This window comes from Xenopus tropicalis, chromosome 1 (assembly GCF_000004195.4).
Source record: "Xenopus tropicalis strain Nigerian chromosome 1, UCB_Xtro_10.0, whole genome shotgun sequence".
Classification (NCBI taxonomy): Eukaryota; Metazoa; Chordata; class Amphibia; order Anura; family Pipidae; genus Xenopus; species Xenopus tropicalis.
In genome coordinates this window covers 83,157,781-83,183,784 of record NC_030677.2, presented here as the reverse complement: position 1 = coordinate 83,183,784, position 26,004 = coordinate 83,157,781, and the positions used below count along the sequence as shown (strand labels likewise).

Genomic DNA, 26,004 nt, shown 5'->3' with positions numbered 1-26,004 from the left:
TTCCTATCTCAAAAAATTAGCATATCATGAAAAGGTTCTCTAAACGAGCTATTAACCTAATCATCTGAATCAACAAATTAACTCTAAAAACCTGCAAAAGATTCCTGAGGCTTTTAAAAACTCCCAGCCTGGTTCATTACTCAAAACCGCAATCATGGGTAAGACTGCCGACCTGACTGCTGTCCAGAAGGCCATCATTGACACCCTCAAGCAAGAGGGTAAGACACAAAAAGAAATTTCTGAACAAATAGGCTGTTCCCAGAGTGCTGTATCAAGGCACCTCAGTGGGAAGTCTGTGGGAAGGAAAAAGTGTGGCAGAAAACGCTGCACAACGAGAAGAGGTGACTGGGCCCTGAGGAAGATTGTGGAGAAGGACCGATTCCTGACCTTGGGGGACCTGCGGAAGCAGTGGACTGAGTCTGGAGTAGAAACATCCAGAGCCACCGTGTACAGGCGTGTGCAGGAAATGGGCTACAGGTGCCGCATTCCCCAGGTCAAGCCACTTTTGAACCAGAAACAGCGGCAGAAGTGCCTGACCTGGGCTACAGCTGCATTGGACTGCAGCACTGGACTGTTGCTCAGTGGTCCAAAGTATGTCATTCGGAAATCAAGGTGCCAGAGTCTGGAGGAAGACTGGGGAGAGGGAAATGCCAAAATGCCTGAAGTCCAGTGTCAAGTACCCACAGTCAGTGATGGTCTGGGGTGCCATGTCAGCTGCTGGTATTGGTCCACTGTGTTTTATCAAGGGCAGGGTCAATGCAGCTAGCTATCAGGAGATTTTGGAGCACTTCATGCTTCCATCTGCTGAAAAGCTTTATGGAGATGAAGATTTCATTTTTCAGCACAACCTGGCACCTGCTCACAGTGCCAAAACCACTGGTAAATGGTTTACTGACCATGGTATTACTGTGCTCAATTGGCCTGCCAACTCTCCTGACCTGAACCCCATAGAGAATCTGTGGGATATTGTGAAGAGAAAGTTGAGAGACACAAGACCCAACACTCTGGATGAGCTTAAGGCCGCTATTGAAGCATCCTGGGCCTCCATAACACCTGAGCAGTGCCACAGGCTGATTGCCTCCATGCCACGCCACATTGAAGCAGTCATTTCTGCAAAAGGATTCCCGACCAAGTAGTGAGTGCATAACTGAACATAATTATTTGAAGGTTGACTTTTTTTGTATTAAAAACACTTTTCTTTTATTGGGCGGATGAAATATGCTAATTTTTTGAGATAGGAATTTTGGGTTTTCATGAGCTGTATGCCACAATCATCAATATTAAAACAAGAAAAGGCTTGAACTACTTCAGTTGTGTGTAATGAATCTAAAATATATGAAAGTCTAATGTTTATCAGTACATTACAGAAAATAATGAACTTTATCACAATATGCTAATTTTTTGAAAAGGACCTGTACTCCTATGTATCATCTGCATAGCGAAATAATGTTGCAATTTTAAGTGATTTTTTTATTATCAATTGATTTATTTAGTATATATTTGTAGGCATGTATTGATATTTAAATATGGATTCCATAAGGCAGAGTTTTTATAACTGACGGGTTGATCCCACCTTAGAGGACAGAAATTGGTGGATTCAGGATCCCAGCTTTAATAAAAGTTTTTGCAGTTTCTCTTAAGGTGGTCAAACATGTACCAATATTATCATACATCGGTGCATGTATGGTGGGAGATGAGGCAACCTATATCGATAAAAGCCATGGAGATTGGTCACCTCATCGACCAGGACTGGAAATTTTGGAAAAATTGAAAGTTAATGCTGAATCGTCAGATGGGGTAAAGAATTCCATTGGTTTTTCCCTGCATATTTGACGATTCAGCTCTGTTAGTAGCTGTTAGTAGTAAATGTTAGTAGAGTGGACAAATTATCTTTCCAGCCACCAATGGTTGCCACGTCTTGGGTTCCCGCCAAACATGGTATTTATGGGTTTTACTTGTACTGCTGTGTAACTTTGATAAAGGCTAGGATACCAGCTGAAACGTTAGTTCTTTGCCATGTAATAAAATTCTAAATGTATCCTTAAATTCTGTGTATGCGGATCCTGATCATCGAATGTGTACATTAGGGGGCTGATTTACTAATCCACGAATCCGAATCCGAATGAGGTTACTTTTTCGTAACCGGTACGACTTGCGCGAATTGTCATGACTTTTTCATTGCCATTATGCCTTTGGAGAATTGTAGCGACTTTTTCATTGCCATTATGCCTTTGGAGAATTGTAGCGACTTTTCCATTGCCATTATGCCTTTGGAGAATTGTAGCGACTTTTCCATTGCCATTATGCCTTTGGAGAATTGTAGCGACTTTTTCATTGCCATTATGCCTTTGGAGAATTGTCGCGACTTTTTCATTGCCATTATGCCTTTGGAGAATTGTAGCGACTTTTCCATTGCCATTATGCCTTTGGAGAATTGTAGCGACTTTTTCATTGCCATTATGCCTTTGGAGATTTGTAGCGACTTTTTCATTGCCATTAAGCCTTTGGAGAATTGTAGCGACTTTTTCATTGCCATTATGCCTTTGGAGAATTGTCGCGACTTTTTCATTGCCATTATAACTTTCGTGAATTGTCGCGACTTTTTCATAGCCATTACGACTTTCGCGAATTATCGCAACTTTCGTATTGAGAGCTCGAAAAAGTCGCGACAATTTGCGAAAAAGTCGCAAAGTACCGATCATTACGAAAAAAACGCATTCGGACGCTTTTCGGACCTTCGTGGATTAGTAAATGTGCCCCTAAGACTCCTGAGAACTGTACCCAGGCGCAGTATCTCATAGTAACGTGAGTGTCGGCATCCCACTACAAATATATATGTATTTGAGTGTGACACTTACTTCTCTAAATATGTTGTACCGTGCAGAATAAAGATTTGTTTACACAAAGTGAAGGAGAGCTAACCATAATTAAAACCCATATGATATTATATCCCTTACCTTTCCTTCAAGTAAATTGGCCATACAAATACTAATGGTAAGTATGTTGGGTTGAAAATCCTGACTAACATCATTCTATCATGAATATTGTCAGATTTGTCAGAAGAACATGGTTGAAAATTAAATGATCATTAATAGTGATGGGCAAAATTTTTCACCAAGTTTCACTGTGAAAAAATGGCCATAGACTCCATGTATTGTTAAAAAATGTTGTGGGGCTTGGAAAAAGTCACAGCAGAAAAACGCAAATTTTAGCCAATTTGCAAATTTTTGCAAAGCAAAACATGACAGATTTACTCAACACTAAAATATTGCTAAGTATATAGTTAATCTAAAAATCACAGTATCCTTTTTCCCAACCCTTATACCTACTAGATTCTACTCTGTATATTAGCAATGAAATATTTAAAGATCTGTCACTATAGTGATTTTTGTTTCCATAGCAGGGGGACAAAATGCTGAAATCATGCTGTAAACTTTCAAGTTTATGACTAGCTTCACTCAATGGCACCCAGTAGCACACAGCTATCAAATGTTCTGTCACTAAGGTTACTGGCCTTCCTAGATATTTATCTTTTTTTCCTATTAATAAAATTGAGATCCAGCATGATTTTTACCGGCCAGGTGGCAACCCTATCTGTCACCATAGACATTTATGTTTCCAAAGCAGAAGGGGGGGGGGGGGGGGTTGCAGAGTTGCGCATTTCCATGTAGTATATTCCTGTCACTAGACAGGACAGGGAACAATCACAGTGATTCCCATTCACTTTGAATGACAGGGAAGGTTTATAGCATTTTGTTCTTCTCCCTCAAAGCGATAAATCACTGGAGCAACAAAATGCTACAAATCTCCCCTTGTGCCATTTTCTGAAAAATAATCAATCAAATCAAAGACAGTAAAGTACATGTGGAATTTACAAACACAGGACTACTGTGAAATATAAGACATTCAATAAATTTTCTTCTAAAACAACATAATAGTTGCCTGGGTTGAATGTATTATTTGCAATAGAATATTTTGTAGAATTAATGCACTTAAACCTAGGTTGGTTGCATATAGTCTCAGCTGTTGTAGTCCCACATCTGTTGAGTGACTGACTAGTGTGTCCTGGAAAACAATATAGAATAAATCATATGAAAGCTAAATTAAGAACTTACCATTTTCCCTTTCAAAACTTCAAAAAACCAGGCATTCTAGCCAGTAAGAAATTTTATGTGAATTTCAATGTATTCCCAATAGAATTATGGCTACAAATCTCTGCTTCTCAGTTGTAATGTTGTATTTCCCAAAAGTAATGATTCATATAAAGAATTAGTAAAAACAGAAATAGATCACAAGTCACAGATGTCACAGAGGTAACATGATATACAGTATATATATATACTTTGAAAAGCACTGTTTTTTAAAAAAAAATCTAATAATCATAGAAAATGTTTAACAATGCTGCATTCTTATGAGTTTAGAGCACATGTTGCCGACACATGTTAACTAAAGATACATATGCCAAGACAGCTCTATGATCTATCATTTGATTATGAATATAAAACTTATACCAAAAATGTGCAAGTTAATATCTGAACATTATGATACCATTAGTTTTGCCATTTTTTATGAAATAATATCAGACAAAATATTATCACACCTGTCAACCCACCAGGAGTCACCTGGATTAATACACAATGCAGGTTCAGGGCGTCGGGGGAATGGTCATTGTAGGGCATAACAATGTCATGATTTTATTCTATATTTTCTAAATTACACTGTTTACATAGCAAATAATTCACTCTGCCATTTAAAATGTAATTCTTCAACCAACAAATGTACTTTTTTAGTTGTGATATTGGTGCATAGGCTGCCATCTGCATTGTGTCTGATTCTGAGCTTTCAGAAGGAAAAGACTACACCCCCTAAATGCCACTCCCATTTTACAAAATTTGGCATGTTATTTTGGGGTCTTGTTTTATGTTTTTTTTCTAAAAAAAGCTGAAATGACCCTTTAAGCTGCAAGTCTCAGTTCCCCCAAGAGAAATGTTTAGCTTATTAGTTACAATTGTATCTCAGTGCAGGTGTGGCTTGTTAACGTTCTGGGCTTTGTGCCAAAAGCCCACTTATTTAATTAAATGTGAGAAACAATGTACAATGCAGGTATAACTTGTTAAGATTTCTGGGCTCTCTGCCAAAAGCTACTTTTTAATTAAAGGTGGCCATACACGAGCAGATCCGCTCGCTTGGCGATGTCGCCAAGCGAGCGGATCTTCCCCCGATATCCCCACCTACGGGTGGGCGATATCGGGGACCATTTAGGTAAAAAAAATAATAATCCGATCGTTTGGCCCTGGGGCCAGACGATCGGATTATGTGAGCGGCAATGGGGCAGTCGGATCGGGGACCGCATCAACGAGCCGATGCGGTCCCCGATCCGACCAGATTTTCTAACCTGGCCGATCGAGATCGGGCCAATTTCAGGCCAGATATCGGTCGGCCAGGCCGCTCTGCTCTCCCCATACACGGGCCGATTAGCTGCCGAATCGGTCCAAGGGACCGATATCGGCAGCTATAGTCGGCCCGTGTATGGCCACCTTTAGTTTGTATCTTTTTTGGGTTTAGTGCAGGAGATCAAAGATAAATGAGGGACTTTTCAGTAACAATCCGGAACTGTTGGTTGAGCTGTTAAAAGAGGGACTGTCCCACAAAAATGTGTTTCTCCTACTCCCATGTAAGTGGAGGAGTTCTAAGTTGGACTTGGGTTTCTTATTGTTGAGTGCTATTCTGATATCTACTGGGAGTTGCTATCTTGCTACCTTCCCATTGCTCTGCTGATCGGCTGCTAGGGGTGGGGAGGTTGATATCTCTCCAACATGTATCTCAGCAGTAAAGTGTGGCTGAAGTTTATCAGAGTACAGGTCACATGACTGTGGCACCCTGGGAAATGAAGAATATGGTTATGAAATTTCAAAATTTAATATAAAAAAAAATCATATTTCAATGCAGGATTCTGCTGGAGAAGGTCTATTAACTGATGCGTTTTGAAAAAAAACATGTTTTCCCATGACAGTATTCCTTTAAATAAAGGGAAATTATACCTTTAGAATGAAGACTTAACCAAAAGATAGTTTATATCACATTAAGTTGCCAATTAAAGAATGTTACCATCTTTTCACTTGAACCACCATTTAGTGATGGGCTGTGTGCTCCCTCAGAGATCACCTATCAGGAAATAATGTAGCTCTTACTGTAACAGGAAGAAGTGTGGGAGAAAAAAGATAGAACTTTGGTCATTAATTGAATGATACGACCCAACATGTATATGTTCCCTTGGTTTGTTTGTGTGCATGAATCATATGATACCAGGGGTGGCATGAAAATATTTTATTTAGATTAAGCAGTGTTTGAGATTTGTTTTTAGCATTATATTTTTATAAATACTTGCACTGTTGGGGTGTATAGTTTTCCTTTAAATATCCCATATAAAACTGAACTGCATGAGTTCTATACTAATTTCATTACCGAAAATCAGTTGGGGTAACTTGTGAGCGCTGGTTCTTTTTAAACAGTACTGGCAAATATTTATAGATGTTTGTATTAAATGGTATTAATAAAGGGTTTTTTGGAATATGTTACACTAAAGGCTATTGTGAGAGCATGAAATTACAGTGACCTCGAAAAGCTCAGCAGAACTGGCAATGTTCTCATTAAAATGCACAGAAAGTATGGTAATATGCATGTTTATGCCTCATTTTTCATGCGCAGTATTCCAACATTAATGCATTATTAGGTTTTATCATAACAGACAGGTTAACATAAAAACAAATGAAAAATGCTTTCATTTGAAACACCTAATATATCACACAACTGCACAAAATACTGCAATTTATAATACAGCAATGCTTTGACTCAAATATAAAAAATATATTAACAACACTAATCAGAGGGGAATTCCTTGATAAAATATGTCATATAATACAATAATTATGCCCTAATCTGTAGCTTTGCTTTTTATAGATACATTTTTTTCTTATTTTTAATGATTTAGTACAATTTATCAAAGATACACTTTGCCTGTAGTAAGATAAAGTTATGTTTATATGTAACTGTATAAGCACCTTCCATGCAAAAAGTCTGAATGAAATTAAATGTCACCCCCTGACCTTGAGCTTTGCTTCTCCCTACAAACTGGATTATAGCAGGGCTGGCAAAATGTTTTCTATGAGCCTTCTGTCAGTTATGAATGGCGGGCCCTTTGTAATCTAAGTCTGCTACTGGTTTATGAGAATACATAATTTTTACATACATGCTGTATAGCCCAGCATCATTGCGATTCTCAGAAGGGATGGATGGATTTGGAAGTGACATAAGTATATATATATATATTTACATTTAGCAAGTTGATATACATTTGGTATTTAATCAGAAAACAGAATTGAAATAAAAGGATTGTTTATCACCTATGAATATAATGTTAGGCAATAAAATGTGCGTACAATCATGCCCATTAACATGCCATACACAATGTGCTTGTATATACCTGTCCTCTGCTATTCTATTTAAATACACTTACAATTACTTCCATTTATCAATACTAATGCATTTGGCAGTTGCAGTTTAATGCATGTACAGTGCACATGCTTGCAATGTACTAAACTCAACATTTTTTTTTCTTCTGACATCTAACCCTGACTGAGGCAGTGTCATTTTGGACTGCAATTCTGATACATCATCTACACAGTCATGGCTAATAGCACTGATGTTTTTTTTAAGTCTACACCCTTTTTGAAATAAACCCTAGATTCTTAATTCCAAGAGGCACAATGTATATGTATTAGAGGCACACTGAACATGCTTGTCATAAAGGCCTTGCATCTAAATAAATGACCAAGAGATGAGCCTAAATTCACAGTGGCCAGGGCTTTAAATGCACCTGGTTGCTGAATATGAATAAGCATACTGTATATCGGCTGTTATATGTGGAAATGTGTACAACAGCCCCAAGGTCGGACTGGCCCGGCGAGGCACCTGGAAAAAACCCTATGACCCTTATGGGCCCAAACGATCCTGGCCCACTCACCTAGTATGCTCCAGACATTCCCCAGTTGAGGGCTGCCCCCCCCTGGCGGGCAGAAGTCTTCCATTACAGTATCTAGCAAAAATCTAGGTTATGAGAATGCTGGTTATTTAATAGCTTAGCTTTTAAAACTGATCAACCCACACAACATATTTATTTTGCAAAAAAGGAGTCACAGAACAATATTGTGAATAAACAGGATACAATCCTTTTGGCAAGCTTTGTAGGCATAGATGTTTAAATGCCTGTCTTTGTCCATTTGCCCTTCTGTAATTAAAATACACACGGATGCGTAATTTAATTCTGTACCAGACTAACCATTGTCTGTAATTATTGGAACTTCTTGTGTAACACTTTTGCTGATAATTATTGGAAAGCCTTGTGTAACAGTTTTGTTGGAACAATCTCTGTCTAGTTACTTCACATTCAAATATGTGTCACATTAAAAAAAGAAAAATTCTCATGCATATGGCATTTTTTTTTATTGTCAAATCTCAGTACTAAATTACATTATTTGAAATTATAATTGAGTTTTTGCAGTAAAATCTGCACTCCATTATTCCAGCACGCTTAAAAATACCCACATTATAATTTTTAATTTGGTTAAAATGATTATCCAGCTGTTGCGGCCAGTAATGTTCAGCTTGTCACACTGAATTAATATCAGGGTAAAGAAACATTGAGGAATTGTACAAACTGCCAGTTTGCCACCCAAAACAATGCAAATAATTTATGATGAGGGAAAGCAGCTGACTAATATCTGATTATATTTAATCAACTCTAGACCACCCTGTTTTTATATGACTGCTGAATTCCTCCTGAAAGACATAGATTAAAAATGAAATAGTTGCAGCCATTTTTTTCCCATTTGAAGTACAGCCCACACAAAAAAGATGAACGGATCTTGATAAATTCTATAACAAAAGAAAGAATCTTGCAAATCAAGGGATGGAATACTCAATGATAATTTATATATGAAACATAAGGAATCTTCAATACTTTTTTGCTCCATCTTTTCTTTATCCTCTGCCTCTCCCTACTTCTGTCCCGGCCTGATTTAATAAATTATAAGATCGCTGTTGCAGTCCTTCATAGCTATGAACATTACCCATCTTTGTTCTTAATATGGAATGACAACATTCGGTTGACCTGTATAGTGTATCTGTATATGTAATACACATATTTATTAATTTTGGAATGCACATACAGTATTTATTAATTTAAAACATACCTGCCTGTCATGTCACCATTTTCTGAATGTCTGTATTTCGGAATCCTATTATATTGACCAGTAAAGGTATAAAAAGCATATGATCTTGAGTTGGTAGTGCTTTAAATACAAAAACCATGTTTATCAAAGGCTGACGCACTGGCGTGCATATTATAGGTACACTGGAACACCACCCTAGGCTACTGTTTATCATATGTATAAGGTGCAAGGCTAGATTGTTTGTGTTTTTATAAAGAAAAGAGGGCCCTGATTTTTCGTCAGTACAGGCTGTAGTAATAATGCCATTGGCCATTTGGGTACAAGAAGTAAAAGTGGAACAGGTGCTTTGCATATATATCCCACTTAATACATGAATCAGAATGTGAATTTCATAAGGTTGTATCTCTAATGAGAGACACATTACATGGAAGCTTAACTTTAATTGTTCTCATTTTTTAAAGATTTAGTTATTTCTCTAATGAAGGATAAAACTAATAAAATGTAAAACCGTGATATTAAGTGGGACATTTTGTTGTACATGCCCAAAATACTCTTTCATATGTGAGAACTGCAATCATCACAAAGCATGTCAGAAAAGGGTGTAATAGCATTTTTATGTTAACCGCTAACCACTTTTTCATTGACAGCTTACATTAATTCCAATCATTACCTGTGAAAGGGTATTTTTGATGCTGACAATAAAGTATCCCATGTGCCATTGCCCACGGATCTAAAGATTAAACATTATTTATACATTAATAAAGATGGTAATATAGCATTTTCTTTTCATATAGATTCCCACCAAGTCCACTTTTCTGGTTTCTAAGTTACATAACCATTGCAACAGCAAGAACAGCATCAAACTTTATTGCACAAAACACTTTTCACCTCTTTAACATGGTAAAATTGCTTTTTTTCTGTTAGTTCAAACTGGAATGTGCATATAACCTCTGCAGGGAGGAATTAACTGCAGCCACTATACTGAGTTATAAAGCTGTAGAGTAGTTTCAATATAAAAACAGTGAAGTCAAAATAAAAGGTTCATGACCCTTCTCCTATTACATGTGGATGAGTGAACTAGTTTGGCATAAAGACACATTCGTTTGAACACAATTGATTAGTGTGCACAAAAAACTGTCACAACATTGTAAGTTAGCTTGGAGAGTCAGTTCTTTGTTTCATGGCCATACAATATAATTTGTAACCCTACCAACACAAACATGGTTTGTAAGGGGGCCTCTTTATTATACATAACCCCTAAACAGAGATAAAGGGGGATGATGCTAGCAAGTTCAATGGCCCCACTAATTGTGGGAGGCAGCAAAGAAGTTGCATGGCTGTGGTCAAACAAAACACATCTATTGCTCCTCAGAGAACTATTTATTTTCTGGAAATTATATTAAACCAGTGGATAATGTGTATAGCAAAATAAGACTGTATCAGTGGGGTGGGCCACACCAGCCCAGATTCTATTCCTGCCAGGTGCTCCCCCCAGGCTGCCGGTCTCCCTCCCTCGACGCGCTGAAGGTAAGTTTAATTTCCACATGCTCGAGGGAGGGGGTCAGGCTGTTGGAGGAGGCCCCTAGTGGGCCCTGTAACCCCCAGTCCGACCCTGGGTATCAGTAGGACATTCATGTTGGGCAACACGTATTTTCTAGTTGTTTTTTAACCTTATCTCCCAGAATATACCCTTATAGATTATTTTTCCATGGGCTCCAACAGCACTAGAGGAAACGTCTTTATTATTTGTCATCTTATGTTATGCTTGCTCTTTCTGTTACCCAGATGCACCCTTAATATATTCAAATATAGTACAGAAAGCATATCCAGCTTTGAGGGAGTTATACAGATCTAGTGTATTGTAATCTATATGCAGTTGAGCAACTTTTTGTTAGAAAATAAGTTCAATTGTTTCCTATGACTCAAACCATCTGGACCAACTAATAGCAGCATAGTTTGACCCACTGGAACAATGAAGTGCATTACTAACCAGATGACGTAGTTCAAAGATAAGCCATTTGGGTGCATGTTAATTAAAGGGAATGATTCTTGGAGAAGTGAATACAGTGGGCTATTAATAAAGTTATCTGGCACATTTTTACTGTGAAATTCCATGGTTCTATGGAACAGACTCCCTATTTTCAAATTGCAATTCTGCATGTCACATGGTTATATACTAATAATTGATAACTGATATGTGTTGTTTCTCTAACAGTGTTTTAACAATACTGACAGACGAAAGCATAAAGGCATTAAAGTACCATGTGATAACTAAACTGAGAGATATTTGGTTTAATATGAATTTTGGTAGTATGGCAAAGATGGTGGTTCAAAAGTACAAAGCTCTGCTATGGAGGCTCCTATAGCATATGGATATAAACCGATAAAACAGCTAATTTGCTTCTGAGCTGGCTACGACAAGCAAATTATAGTATGATCCTGTTAGCTGACTACTACTCATCTGACCCCACACATGAATATATATTATTATTATTATGACACCTAATTTGTATAACACCAACCTATTCAGCAATAATTTACAAAGTATAATCATTTACATCAGTTCATACCCCAGAGGACCTTACAATCTAATTTTGCTATCAGGAACCAATCTACCTAACATTTTATTCTTAAACTCGAGCAAACCCAAGCATAAACAAGGAAAACATGAAAAGTCAACATAGATATTTGCTTGGCTGTTTCTCTGGAATGCCAATGACCAGACTGCATTTAGAGGCTGTGACTACATGGGAATTGCAAAGAGAGCAGTAAGGACTGTCTTTTGCTATTTTCTTATAACTTCCCACACATGCTGAGACACTTATTGGCTGAAAGAACAGCTTTCATCAGCAGTCAACTATGATTCTATTATATTCAAGTGGTGGATACTTAAAATTGAACTTTGAGTGCAACACATACTGTTCAGTGGTCACCCAGTTTAGTGTAGTTTAGAAACATTTGTTTATGGGGAATATCAGCCATCTCCCAACTTGAATTTTTCCCCAAATTAACAAATTTTCTGCCCTTTCAATTGTTAGCTATTCCCATTCTCAACAATTTTATAATTAGTCAGTTATGATGACAGCTGCAACTATACATTTAGCTAAGAGAGTATTAATAGGCAGCGCCATAAATTGAGAGGCAGGTAACAAATTCCAGACTAGGAGTTGGCAAAAGAGGTACTTGCCTAGCGCCCCCACTGTTGTGCCCTAGGCAGGTGCTTCTTCTGCGTGCCCCTAGTTCTGACCCTGGTCACTGCAAGAACACCCAATAGGGTTGATTCACTAAAGTGCGATAAGCGCTATTGCATGCTTTTTTTGCATTAAAATTGATGAGAAAAATAACGCTCGATTCGCTAAAGTATTATCGCTTGCGTGAGGATGCATAGTGCATGTGCTAAATAACGCATGATTGCAAGGCGTTAATTCTCGCATAGAAGTAATACTAACGTATGATTCACAAACACATAAGAAGCGTTAAACGCGCTAAATATTGCATTAGTCTGTGCGAAAATTAACACCTACTTGGGGCAGGCGGAACTTAAAGAAAATTGTGGTTTGTGAGCTTTTGGCAACACAGCATGGACTTTGCAGTGGGATTTTTTCAAGTATGTGTTGGCCCGAGAGTGATGCATCCTCCAGTTTTCAGGGAAATGGTCATTTGCAAAAAAGTAGTTTTACGAACTTAATGGTTACGCGCGTTAAATCGTGCACTAATATAGCAAGCGGCGAAAGATATCATGTGGAGCGTGAATTAAAGCACGCGCGGAAAATAACGCAAGAAAAACGCTCAATGCGTCTAACATAACGCAAACAACATCGCATCTTAATTAAGGCAAACAATAAGAAGCGATAAAATTTTTAACGCATGCTATAAATAGCGCTCGAAATATCGACCTTTAGTGAATCAACCCTAATGTGTTTTTCTAATTTTTGCTGTTTTGCTAATTTTTCGGCAAAGCAAATCGGCATTGGCTCATCACTAACAATCAGATCTTTTAATAACAAATGATGTCCATGGCAGGCAGAGCTAGTTCACGGGTAAAATCAACTACAAACTACCTTTCATTTTTTATACATTTCTAGTAATTTTTTGGCATAAATAATTTAAAAAATATTTTTAAATATTCTTTAGGTTTTTTAAATAGCCTGTACTTAAATACTACACTACTATGTGTTTTCCATGTACCACATATAATAATACTGGCAAATTAAAGTATAAAGCTTTACTTTAGAACAATCCAAGCACATAACTTCAGACTGATTTATATGAATAAATACATTGCACTGTAGGCACAGCATACATACATATATTTACTATAGTGATTTGTATACTTATTTCCATTTAGCTGAAAGCCAGCACATTTCTTCATTCTTGTATGTCATTGTAGATGTCATAACATTGTTATTCATATAATGTATAATAATATCTTCCTAAACTGTCTAAACTGTCAGTTCTACCTTGAAACTTAACCTCTTCTAGACCATGCTATTTACTTATAGAAGGTGATTTGCATCCACACAGATGCAGAATTATACACAGTACATCTGAGTGTCTTTTTCCCTCTGCTCACACTTTCACTGTGCAGTTGTGAAGGAGTTAAACACAAAGGACTCCTTTCATATTTAATACTAAGAAATATGTTTAAAAACGTACTTTATATAAAAAATTTAATTGCAACTCAGTCAAATATAAAAATGTGCAACAACTTAAATTCTGTTCTTTGAGTGAACTTTATTTGTTCGCAGAGTTGTAAAAAAAAAAAAAAATCATATAGAGGGATTTTAAAGACAGACATTAGAGCTAGCTTGGTGTTTCTATCAAAGTGCAAATAAAATATGGCATATATTAAATAAGCACATATATATAATTATATAAATACATATACAATAAGCATTAAATCACTGTTTGAATATTGCAAACTCTTAACATTTAGTCATTTTTTCACTTTGCTTATAATGCAATTGGCCATTGGCTGCGTGCTGATCTTTAAATCATTTTATAGGCACCAAGACACACTCATTAAGGCAACTACTATTTTCACCGTAACATATGGTTTCATTAAATCTCAGTTGATATTAAACTGCATAACTTACTCTTATTCCCTAATTAAGCATAAAGCATTATACAGGAAGCATTACCCTTCTGTAAGTCTTTTACTTTTTTCTGCTTAATTTCTACTAAAACAACAACTTCACATTAACATTTTATAAAAACAGTTCAAAAGCTCTGCAACATTTCTGAAATTTTTGGCCTTGTGCACCTTCGTCTTTTGCTTTGTGGTTGCCTCTGTTAGTATGACAGGGTCAGAAGGGGCAAAGACGTTGGCAGAAAAAAGGACAGCCATTGTGCTGTGTGGTTTAAGAAAGAAAGAAAAGGCTTAGAGAGGAGTTTTGTAACACAGGGATTTTACTTAACCTCATTAGTTCCAGATGGGCCTCTAATATAGTGACATCCTTTGACACAGGGAATGGGGTAGCTATAACATTTTATACATTTTTTTTAAGTTATTCCGGTTTGCACTTATAGTCTTTAATTGCATTTATTTACACGTCTCCTCATAAGCTTCACGCAGGACGGCAGCTAAATGTCTAAACAAGATTTTGCTTTCCCTGAAATTTAATTCAGCACAGTAATTCTATCCCATCCCATACCAACATTTCTAGTTGGTAGATATACTGCAATGCACTATTTTCTCACATTGCTCTTGTTTGCAAATCTTTTCAAACTCTGCTATAAGGTAACTCATCAAAGCATAGGTTGAAAGCACAAGTATTTTTGTTTCAGACGAAATATAGTAACTATAGCATTGCCTACAGGCGTTAGCTTTGCCATCTGGCAGACCAGGGTGTTTCAAAAGTCATCTTATTACAAATGTATTATGTATGCATGCAAGCTCATCTGACTACACTTTGAACTACTTTTTTAAATGTATCTTGTTGTTCTGTTAGAATATAGAACAATGCATTATATTAGCTCAAATTATGCACACTCTAATGTCTTGATTTATCAAGCTAAACGTACAATTAATATTAGTTGCATGGGTGACTATGTCCAGTCCCATAGAAGCTAAATTAAGCTCTATATATCAGGCCTAACAAGACACCTAACATGACAAATTTGCAGATGGGTGCGACTCATATAGATACCTTCAGGCAAAGGAAATAAATACCTGCCTTATTTCTATTGAAGTTTCTGTTATGAGAGACTACTCAAGACTCAAGTAGGCTCATTTGATATCTATGTCCCTGTGCAGTAACCCATAGCAACTAAGCAACAATAAGCTTTGAACAGCCTACTGCTAGTTAGAAAATGAAAGTCTGATGGTTTCCTATGAATTATAGCAGTGACACACAATCATCTATATTTAGTAAATGAGCCCCCCAAAATTAACTAGGACGCAACTGTGTTCTGCACCCAGGTGAAAATGTTAACCCATTTTGTACTTGAAGTACTTAAGGTATTGTAGTGGGTCTTTTCCCAAATGTTTAACATGTCATGATGTTACATAGTTAAATCATTGAGTCCTTGTAAAACTGGCAGCATGAGCAAAAATTCTTACCAATCCCAAATCTAGCAGGCCGATAATTACATTGGTTAATCAGAATTGTGTTATAGAGACATCAAGATGATGATTAAAGTCACAAAATGAATTGCTAACTCAGTGGGAAGGAAACTTTATAAAACTGGTTACTAATAATGACACTTTATTTAGCCCAAATTTAATGAAACCACCATCCTAAGAAAATGAATAAGTTTTTGCATTGAACTTGTATATGTTTTAAAATGCCAACCAATTTGCCCCTATTCTAAAGAAAACCGAATGGCAAGCATTTTATAAAATGTTGATAAATACTGTAGTTTGTTTTTTCTATTTAGAACCAAATTCCAGTCGCAATTACTCTTCCTTCCCTTGAATACATTCACTTTTTATAAATGTTATGCATTTTATTAGGCCTGGCAGCAGCATCTGTCAGGCAATTTGTGCTGTTACTAGTCTTGCTATATACTATTATTTCAATATTTATTACATTTAAAATTGAAATTGCTTGTTGGTTATCATGGTCCATGATAATCAGTACCTTATCAATAAACCTCATCTCTCATTTGTCTGTCATGTGCAAAATAATGCAAACAAATGCCTCTCTTAGTCTCATTATTGAAAATGTTTCCCTTTTACTATGCACATCCTTCAATAACCTCTTATGCTGAATAATAGAGGTTTAAGACTGATAATCATATACAACGCTTTACTAGCAGCAGGCACAACACATACCTAATACAAGCAATCTCTTTTTATTGCAGTGCTTATTATAGATTGTGCAGTGTGATCTGCAAGGTGTTTACATTTTTTTAAGGGGACTAGGAATACATTTCTCCATTTTTAATAGCCAAAATATAACATTTCTTTTTAAGCATACAAAACACCTACTATGAAATAATAACATTGACATTCAAGGATGCTATTATGAAGTATAACAAAAGAGAGAATTGAGAACTGGACTAATAATTAATCTGGCACGTATTGTCATGTACTTCAATGTATAATTTGATTAAAAAAAAGCCAACTATTTTAACCATAATAAAGAAGGGCAAGTATAGGCTTGGGAAAGAAAAGTAAAATATTTTTTTCCCATTTTGCATCATGTGATGTAAATATTTTAGATGGCAGTCATCTATTACCCCCTTCTACTTACTGGACTACTTACTGGACATTACATATCTTCCTGAAACATTCTTAAATGTGGAACATACAATTGGTCTATGACATCTTCAATAACAATAACACTGTGGAAAATAATCTAAGTTTATGTATTGTGAGAAATTTTACACTGTGTCAATTATGGCTAAGCATCTCTTTGCTGCTGAATGGTACTATACAAGATTAAAGTACAAGTTATAAAAAAAAATTCTTGAAACTGCTGAAAAATTTGGGAAATGGCAAATAATTTGCGAAACATATTGAATTGAATCAATAGGCAACTATCTTTACAGGCAACAATTTTTACAGGCGTCAATTTTTTACACAGGTGGCATGTGCAACTTCTTTTCTTACTCCAAATGCATTAAAGTCAATGGCCATTTTTTTTTTTTTTTGCTGAATTTTTGGCATAGACAAAAAATCGCTGATGGTCAAATACAGATTTTCGCTGCGAATCCATGGCTGGTGAAAAATTTTGCTCATCACTACTTATATCACCTATCACTTCATCTTCTTGCAAGTTAGATATTTATATTTTCTGTTCTCCGATATGCATAGGTGAGTGTGTGTGGCCTCAGATATATAGGGCCTAGTTAATGTTTCCCTTATTATTGGTCCAACATATGGGTTACACTTCACTTTTGCATATATATGCATAATTTGGCAATTCTTCATAAATACCTGATAACATTGTTTATATATATGTCCATAGGGTAGCACTCTGCTTCAAACAATCTCTTCCCAGGTGCACTGTAAAAAACATAGAATCAACAAAAAGACCAGCAACACCGGGATTTTTTAGTGAAAAACCAAATGTGTATTTAAATACACATTTGGTTTTTCACTAAAAAATTCTGGTGTTGCTGGTCTTTTTGTGGATTATTTATATATATATATATATATATATATATATATATATATATACTGTATATATATATATATATATATATATATACCTCTATCTCTTTTTCTCTCCCTCCCTCTCTCCCTATATATATATATGTATTATATTTGAAAATCCAGTTCTCAGAATTTAAATGTCAATGCTAAAATAGAAAGCTGTAGATTACAATTCGATCATTGCCAAAAGCAGATTGTCACTGACTAACATTCGTGTTATAAAATCCATTATCATGTTAGCTGAAGCAGAATGTTTGTCTCATATATGTTAATAGCAGCTACACAATGTATGATACTACTTGTGTGCTGTGTTAGTGTTACACTGCTGAAATACACAGAATTATACATTTCCTTGATATCTAATTTTCCTATTGTCACCTTTGCAAGGTAAAACTTTCCAGGGCATTTATCTTTTCTGCAAGAACAATGGAAAAGGGATAGCTTTCATCTACCCAGCATCAGATTTTGCTTTGTAATTTGATTTGATGTAGCGTTAGCATGCCTAACAGCAAGGTACTTTATGTTAACACTAATGTCAACTCCACTCTTGCTTTTGAGATTCCCCAAGACTTGGTTTAAGGAACACAGCAAATGAAACGGTGACTTTTCTGTGAGTTTTAAGTGCTTTTTATGGTGCTTTGAAATCACACTGTGCAGAAAAAAATGTTCCCTACAGTTATTTTTTTCCTTGAGTTTAAAAAAGAAACAAAGAAACTTTTTTTTTCTTCCAGACTAGATTATTTGCTGAGTTCTAAATAACAGTGTATATTTCCCCTGGAAGTGTAGTCCTTGCTAAAAGCTCAGGTAGAAGTAATATGGGTATTATTTGATACGTTAGCTGAATTCAGGCAGGGGTCTTTTCTAAACTTGTGCTGTGATACACAATGCATTCATTGCCGCAAACAGTACTTGCCTTCTACTTTTTATGTAATGTGGCCTACACACAACAAGCTCTAAACTCTGAATGCAAATACATTTTGCAGTGATCCATTTCTTTCATGAAATAAAAGTAATTTCAAGAAGTAGCTTTTAAGCAGACAAGTTCTTGTTTCACTTCACAAGTTTGTCTCACTGCAAACAACATTAAAACGTTCTTTTGCTCAAGATAAAACTTCCCTTGCTATGGATTGTTTGGGTAGAAGAGAACAGTAGGTGAAATCTTTTAAGTGACTTGTATAGACTAAATCAAAAGACCTTTTCACTGGTTTAAGGTTATTCATTGCAAGGTGAACCTACAGAGCCGTTGATTTATAATTGGCAAAAATGACCTGCTGTGAAGGGCACTTCTCTATCAGTGCTTGTTTAAAAACATTTCTAAATGCCAGTGAATGGCTCTTATTGAAACTGTTTTGGTCCAAAGCTGACCCAGCATAGCAATAATGCCCTTGACAATCTGTAATACATTTAAATAGGCTCAAAAAGTATATATTACAAAAGTAACACAGACCTCATGAAAGCAATACCTATAAATGTAGCTGTGGCCATAGTTGTACTAATTTCTTGCACATTTCTTAATATATTTTTCCAACTTGTAAACAATGATTTTTAATCCACTCAGGAGAAGAAAGTGTGAATCATTATCCTCAGCATGATGCAATATTTTGATCCCTCCACCCAGAAAAAGAGTGTAATTTTTATAGGTAAGATATATGATAGAAAAAAAAAGCATACATTAAATAAAAAAAATAAAAAAAAATTGAAAATGAAAAATAAAGACTTATTAAGAATTAAAAAAAAAGACACGTTTTCTAAAACTTCTATTCTAAAAGTATGTTGTTGGGAAAAAAATTCTTTTTAATTTAGATAACTTTTTGGACCTTTCTTTTGTATTTCCAGGATTAGCAACAAACATTTACAAGTCTACGGGCATTTTTACAGATCACACAATTATTTTCTAAATATATAGATAGCCTTAACAACATCTCTAGTTCATTCTTAGTGATATGGTGAAGAATAAACTAGGGTGACCATAACTTCAAAGCAAATAAGTCTGCCTTGGTCAAAAACTTGAAAATGGAAAGTTGCACTTGGATTTAAAAAAAAAAAAAAAAAAATTATACTGTACATCATATGTACACCTGTCTGGGATATTTAAAACCCTACTATTTGAAGCACTACTGGCAAACTAAAAAGAGCTAACATAAACAGCAAGTTATCGCTGACAGGATTTGTGTTATAAAATCCATTATCATGGTATCATAAAGGAATTATTTCATACATTTCTGTTTTTCATACGTTTTTGAAGATGCCATAACCCACAGCCACGACATAAAAGCTTTGAGGTTTGTAAATTATCAGTAGTAAGAAAATGCAAACAGATGTAAATTTATGTTCAGTAGAGAGTTATTTAAACTTCTTTATCTGTTTTTACAGATTGCTATTCAACATTCCTTGTATCTACTGAGAATGGGTCGAAAACACAAATGTGTTAGGCTATGTCAAATAAAATTCCATTGTACACCCTGCAGCCAAACAATGGAGATTTAATATTAGGAGCACCCAAGGAACACCTTAAGCAAGACTCATGGGGCAACTTAAGAACTAATGCCATAAAACATACAGAACTTGTTTGATGAAAGAATAAATCACATTGGCACTATCACTATCACCATACCATATTTGACTGTACAGAAGTTGGTTATTTTATATATCTATATAGAATATGGAAACCAAATCAACAATGAAACAGCAAAACTACAGAACACCCTTGAGTGCCTTCTCTAATACCATGCACCTCACCATAAGACATTTCACACATTCAGGACATAAATTTCACTGTATTACCATTGTGCTTTCATAAAAATACTTCCCAGAATGGAAAAGCTGATTGTATACACCATATTCTATAATGAAATATAAATACTTAAGAAGATTATAATTTTAAACTATAAGGCATGTCACGGCAGTAAAAAAAAAACAGATTTCCTAAGTCTAAATTCTTAGTTAAAAAGAAACTGTACTTTCCCACAGAGAAGTATTAAATTCAGTAATACAGCATCAATTAAGAGAGAGGGGTTGTAAAAATGTCAACAAGTTAGGCAATGAGTAAGAGGTGAGACTGTAACATCAAAGCCAAGGAGTTTATACTGGTAAAGTGGTTGTAAAAGAATACACAGGGTGCTGACTACAGAATTACTGAGAAATGCCTGATCCTGAAATTAATTATATAATTTATCAAGAATCCAACACTCTGCTAGAATCCTCTGAATTTTTAGCCACAATGTATCAGTCTTTTTTCTACTGTGTTTTATATTTATATTACACATGGCAGCGTTAAGCGACAAGCATGGGCACACAGGGACAAGTACAATACTGGCTGTTTCTCCCTGCCTTATGTAACTGGTATTGTGCCAGAATTATTGTAAATAATTCACTTAGCAGAAACCATATAACATATATCAGACAAGCCATGGGGTATAAGCATGCACAATGCTCCATACATATGGTCATAACTATGTACAAAATAAGAATACTATATATATTTTAAAGGCTTCCCACATTGCTCTGTATGTAAGAACGTTGCATGTGTGCATCACTGATCTCACGCAGACTGTCTAGGCTGCTGGTAATTTATGTCAAAGACGTCCCGATTTCACCCACCATCCATACATCCTATAGCACTGCTGTGTGCTCCACAGATGTATTGCAAGCAAGGTAAAGGGTGCTGGTTCTTACCTTCATTGCCGGGACTTGCAGTGGCCCTGGGATTGCTCCAGGTGATAAGGCATATCCATAGGGTTAAATAGGTCTCAAATCTTCCCCAGGTCCCCAAAGTGCAGGGAGACAGAGCATTAAACCAGGACAGAACCTTGACACCAGTACTGTGCAACATCCCAGGCCAGCAGCTCAGTGTGTGTGTTAGCCCCATTTGGTACTGTGTCTATCTGTTCTGGGATCCTTGGCTATCAAAGTCAGACAGCTTAGTGCCTTTGGAAGGTGTCCAGTCGTTAATCAGCAAGTTCTCTCTCCCTCTCTGTCCTTTCACTTGCAGGGATGTGAGATCAGGTGGAAGGTTTTCCCCCTGTGGGCTCCTCCTTGCCTGGCACATAAACCTGCTGTGCCCCTTCTCCTCTCCTCCTGCACTTTGGTTCTGACGTGCGTGTGTGTGTGATGGCTGAGAAGCCGGGCTGGGGGGTGGGGGGGGGGGGGGAGAAGCTGATGGAGGATGTGACAGGAGACCTCCCCTCACACTTACACACTTTGCCCCCCCTTCACCAAAAGTCAGATGGGAAGCAAAACGAACGTAGGATGGACAGGAAAAGAGGAGGTGAGAAGAGAGAGAGGGAGGGAGCAGGAGGGATACGATTGGACATGTCCAGATTAAGGAGACAATTACATGAAAATTTTGTTTAGTCGCATTTACACACAACCCAAAACCTAACATGCAGCAGAATGGTCACAGACGCAGCAGAGACAGGAAAGAGTAACTGATAAATGCTTGGAAAGCAAAAAGTCTTAGCCCTTGATTCTGCCAAATAAAAATAAAGAGCAAAGGTTGTAACTTGGAGTCAGTTCCAGAGTGCCCCTTCTTTCCTTTCCCAAACAGGGTTAGATGAGACATTGTTATCCTGCGTGTGACCGTGCAACTGTGCGATGCTGCCTGCTGCTTGTGTGCGAGCAAGTGACTACCAGCTGCTGGATGTGCTGCTTATGAACAGGGCACTACTGGACCTGGTAGGTTGGTGTTGCTGTTACTTCTGACAGCTGCTGGATGCTACTGTGTGCCTGTCGCTTGCTGCTACTGTCTGTGTTCGAGGAAAGCACCACCAGCAGCTTGATGGACTGTGTGTGTGCGAGCCCAGGGCTGGCTGCAGTAGATTAGTTCTGCCTGCCTGTGCACGATCAGGTTACAAATAGCTGCTGTCAGTGTGCTAGCTGGGTACTGGCAGCGGTAGGTTGTTGCTGTAAGTGCCAGCCTGTGTGGAAGTGTGATACCCGGTACTGACAGTTGCTGGATTGTACTATTTGAACGCCAGCTGAGAACTGTCCATGGTAGGTTCCTGCTGCCTATCTGTGAGAGAGCAGGGGTTGTGGCAATTAGTGATGGGCAAAATTATTTGACAGGCATGGATTTGTGGCAAATGTCTGCATTTCAGCATTGGCGCTGGGCAATTTTTTTGCCATGTGATATTTTTGCCGTTTCGCATTTATGAATTTTTCAGGGAAGCAAAACAGGACAGATTCGCTCATCACTAGTGGCAATGCCTTGTACTCTGTGGGGTAGGGGCTAGAAACAGTGTCAGACTGAGATGGCAGGGCCCTGCTCTCAAAACTTTAATTCCTCCTTTCTTCCCTCAAACTCTCTATTCTTCTAGTCTCTTTACTCTACATACTATATTCTATTCTTCTATCACATCACACTTCCTTGTTCCCATACAGAAATAGGGAATGACCATGAATTTGGCTGAATAGTTAGAAGAAAGAGGGCCCACTAACACCTGGGAGTTTTCCTGGTATCCTTGTGGGCCAGTCCGACACTGGCTAGAAATAACAGATTGATGAGGGCTCCAAATAAGGGCTAAGACTGCCCTTTAGGTAGCCTCTATGCACACATTCAGCTTACAGGGGGCTTTATTTGGTAGTAAATCTTGTTTTTATTCAACCAAATTGTGCCACCAAGTCAGGAATTCAAAAATAACTACCTGGTTTGGGGGCACTGAGAGCAACATCCAAGGGTTGGTGAGCAACATGTCGCCCCCAAGCCAATGGTTGGGGATCACTGCAATAGAGCAACCTTCAGTATGATGTGCGTAAGTATTTAAACCAGAGTGTGTGTTTTAGCAGCACTTGTATCCTAAAACGTTGCACATTTAATAAAAATTGTTGCCCTTTGACTTCAATGCATTTTGCAAACTTTTTGGTGAAGTGAAACGGGGCATATTCATCCGTCACTAGAATGTGTTAATGGTCATAAAGAGAAGTCAGTGGGCATTATGAGTGATGTGGGGCATTGGAAAAATGATACACATTTACTGGTTATGTACTGCACTCCCCAGTATATTAAAATCTGAACTAGTATTAGAAAATAGTACAGACATATACATACTAAATATAGATACATACAAATGAAATTTATAGACCACCCAAAATGTTTTTTTTAATAATGACTTCTTCCATTACATCAGATTAGGGTCTCCTTCTGTTCCAGACTTTGCTACTTTTTTCCTTTCTCCAAACATCTCCAAGCTCACCTCTCATGTTTCAAATGTATTCTTCTTTTCTCATCTTTTTTATCTTTTTATCTTTTATTCTAAAGAATTGCTTAGGGGTAGCAATCAGGTATTTAGTCTGAACCATCTCTCCAGCTGTAGTGTGTACTGCACAGCAGAGCTACAGGATGTATGGATGGTGGGTGAAATCGGGACACCTTTGAAATAAATTACCAGCAGCACAGACAGTCTGCGCAAGATCAGTAAAGCACACATGCAATGTTCCTATATACAGAGCAATGTGGACAGCCTATAAAATATATCATATTCTTATTTTTGTACATGGTCCTGACTATATGTATGGAGTATTTTGCATGCTTATACCCCCATAGCATGTCTGATATATTTTATATGGTTTCTGCTTAATGAATTATTTACAATTATATGGTACAATACCAGTTAGGTAAGGCAGGGAAAAAAGCTAGCACTGTACTTGCATGTTTGTGCCCATGCTTGTCACTTAACACTGCCATGTGCAATATAAATATTAAACAGAAAAGATAGATACACTGTGACTGAAATTTGGAGAAGCCCAGTGGGGCAGATGGGTGTATTTCTTGATCATTGTGTGGGGAAGCAGGTTGTGCCAGTTGGCTGTGCACTCTGGATCCCACCCCACCCAGGTACACCACTGGCTCCATACACAGATGTGTTGCATGCATGGTAAAGGGTGCTGGTTTCTTACCCTCGTTGCCGGGACTTGCAGTGGCCCTGGGATCGCTCAAGGTGATAAGGCATATCCATAGGGTTAAATGAATCTCAAATCTTCCCCAGGTACACAGAGCGCAGGGAGACAGTACATTAAACCAGGACAGAGCATTGACACTGGTGCTGTGCAGCATTCTGGGCCAGCAGCTCAGTATGTGTGTTAGCCCCATTTGGTACTGTGTCTGTCTGTCCTGGGATCCTTGGCTATCAAATTCAGCTTAGTGCCTGTAGAAGGTGTCCAGTCGTTAATCAGCAAGTTCTCTCTCCCTCTTTGTCCTTTTACTTGCAGGAATGTGAGATCAGGTGGAAGGTTTTCCCTTTGTGGGCTCCTTCTTGTCTGGCACATAAACCTGCTGTGCCCCTTCTCCTCTCCTCCTGCACTTTGGTTCTGACGTGTGAGTGTGTAATGAATGAGAACCGAGCTGGGGAGGGGGGGGGGGGGCTGATGGATGATGTGACAGGAGACCCCTTCGCACTTACATACTTTGCCCCCCCTTTACCAAAAGTCAGATGGGAAGCAAAATGAATGTAGGATAGACAGGTAAAGAGGAGGTGAAAGAAGAGAAAGGGAGGGAAGATGGAGCAGGAGGGATGCGAATGGAACTGCCAGTCATATCCAGACTAAGAAAACAATTATATGGAAATGTTTAGTCGCATTTTATACAAAAACCCCAAAAAATGCAGCAGAATGATGGTCACAGCAGAGACAGGAAGAGAATTACTGATAAATGCTTGAAAAGCAAAATGTTCTAGATTCTAGCAAATAAAAATAAAGAGCAAAGGTTGTAACTTAGAGTCAGTTCCAGAGTGCCCCTTCTTTCCTTTCCCAAACAGGGTCAGATGAGACATTGTTATCCTGCGTGTGACCGTGCAACTGTGCGATGCTGCCTGCTGCTTGTGTGCGAGCAAGTGACTACCAGCTGCTGGATGTGCTGCTTATGAACAGGGCACTACTGGACCTGGTAGGTTGGTGTTGCCGTTACTTCTAACAGCTGCTGGATGCTACTGTGTGCCTGTCGCTGGCTGCTACTGTCTGTGTTCGAGGAAAGCACCACCAGCAGCTTGATGGACTGTGTGTGTGCGAGCCCAGGGCTGACTGCAGTAGATTAGTTCTGCCTGCCTGTGCACGATCAGGTTACAAATAGCTGCTGTCAGTGTGCTAGCTGGGTACTGGCAGCGTTAGGTTGTTGCTATAAGTGCCAACCTGTGTGGAAGTGTGCTACCTGGTACTAACAGTTGAAGGATTGTATTGTAA

At 37.6% G+C, this 26,004-nt stretch overlaps 1 protein-coding gene across 3 annotated transcripts in view; it reads right to left on the bottom strand.

Annotated features, from left to right (window-relative positions):
* The window catches only part of epha5 (EPH receptor A5), a 174,586-nt gene extending 148,801 nt beyond the window's left edge, over positions 1 to 25,785 (bottom strand). The window contains exon 1 of one of the 3 annotated variants that reach the window (XM_031903379.1): positions 24,727 to 25,785. In XM_031903379.1, coding sequence (XP_031759239.1) covers positions 24,727 to 24,919 — 193 coding nt within the window. In that variant the 5' untranslated portion in view covers positions 24,920 to 25,785. Of the gene's footprint in view, positions 1 to 21,507; positions 22,748 to 24,726 lie in introns of those variants that run through there. The other 2 variants (XM_012955378.3, XM_002936460.5) reach the window with 2 other exon arrangements.
* Positions 25,786 to 26,004: the final 219 nt, after the last annotated feature.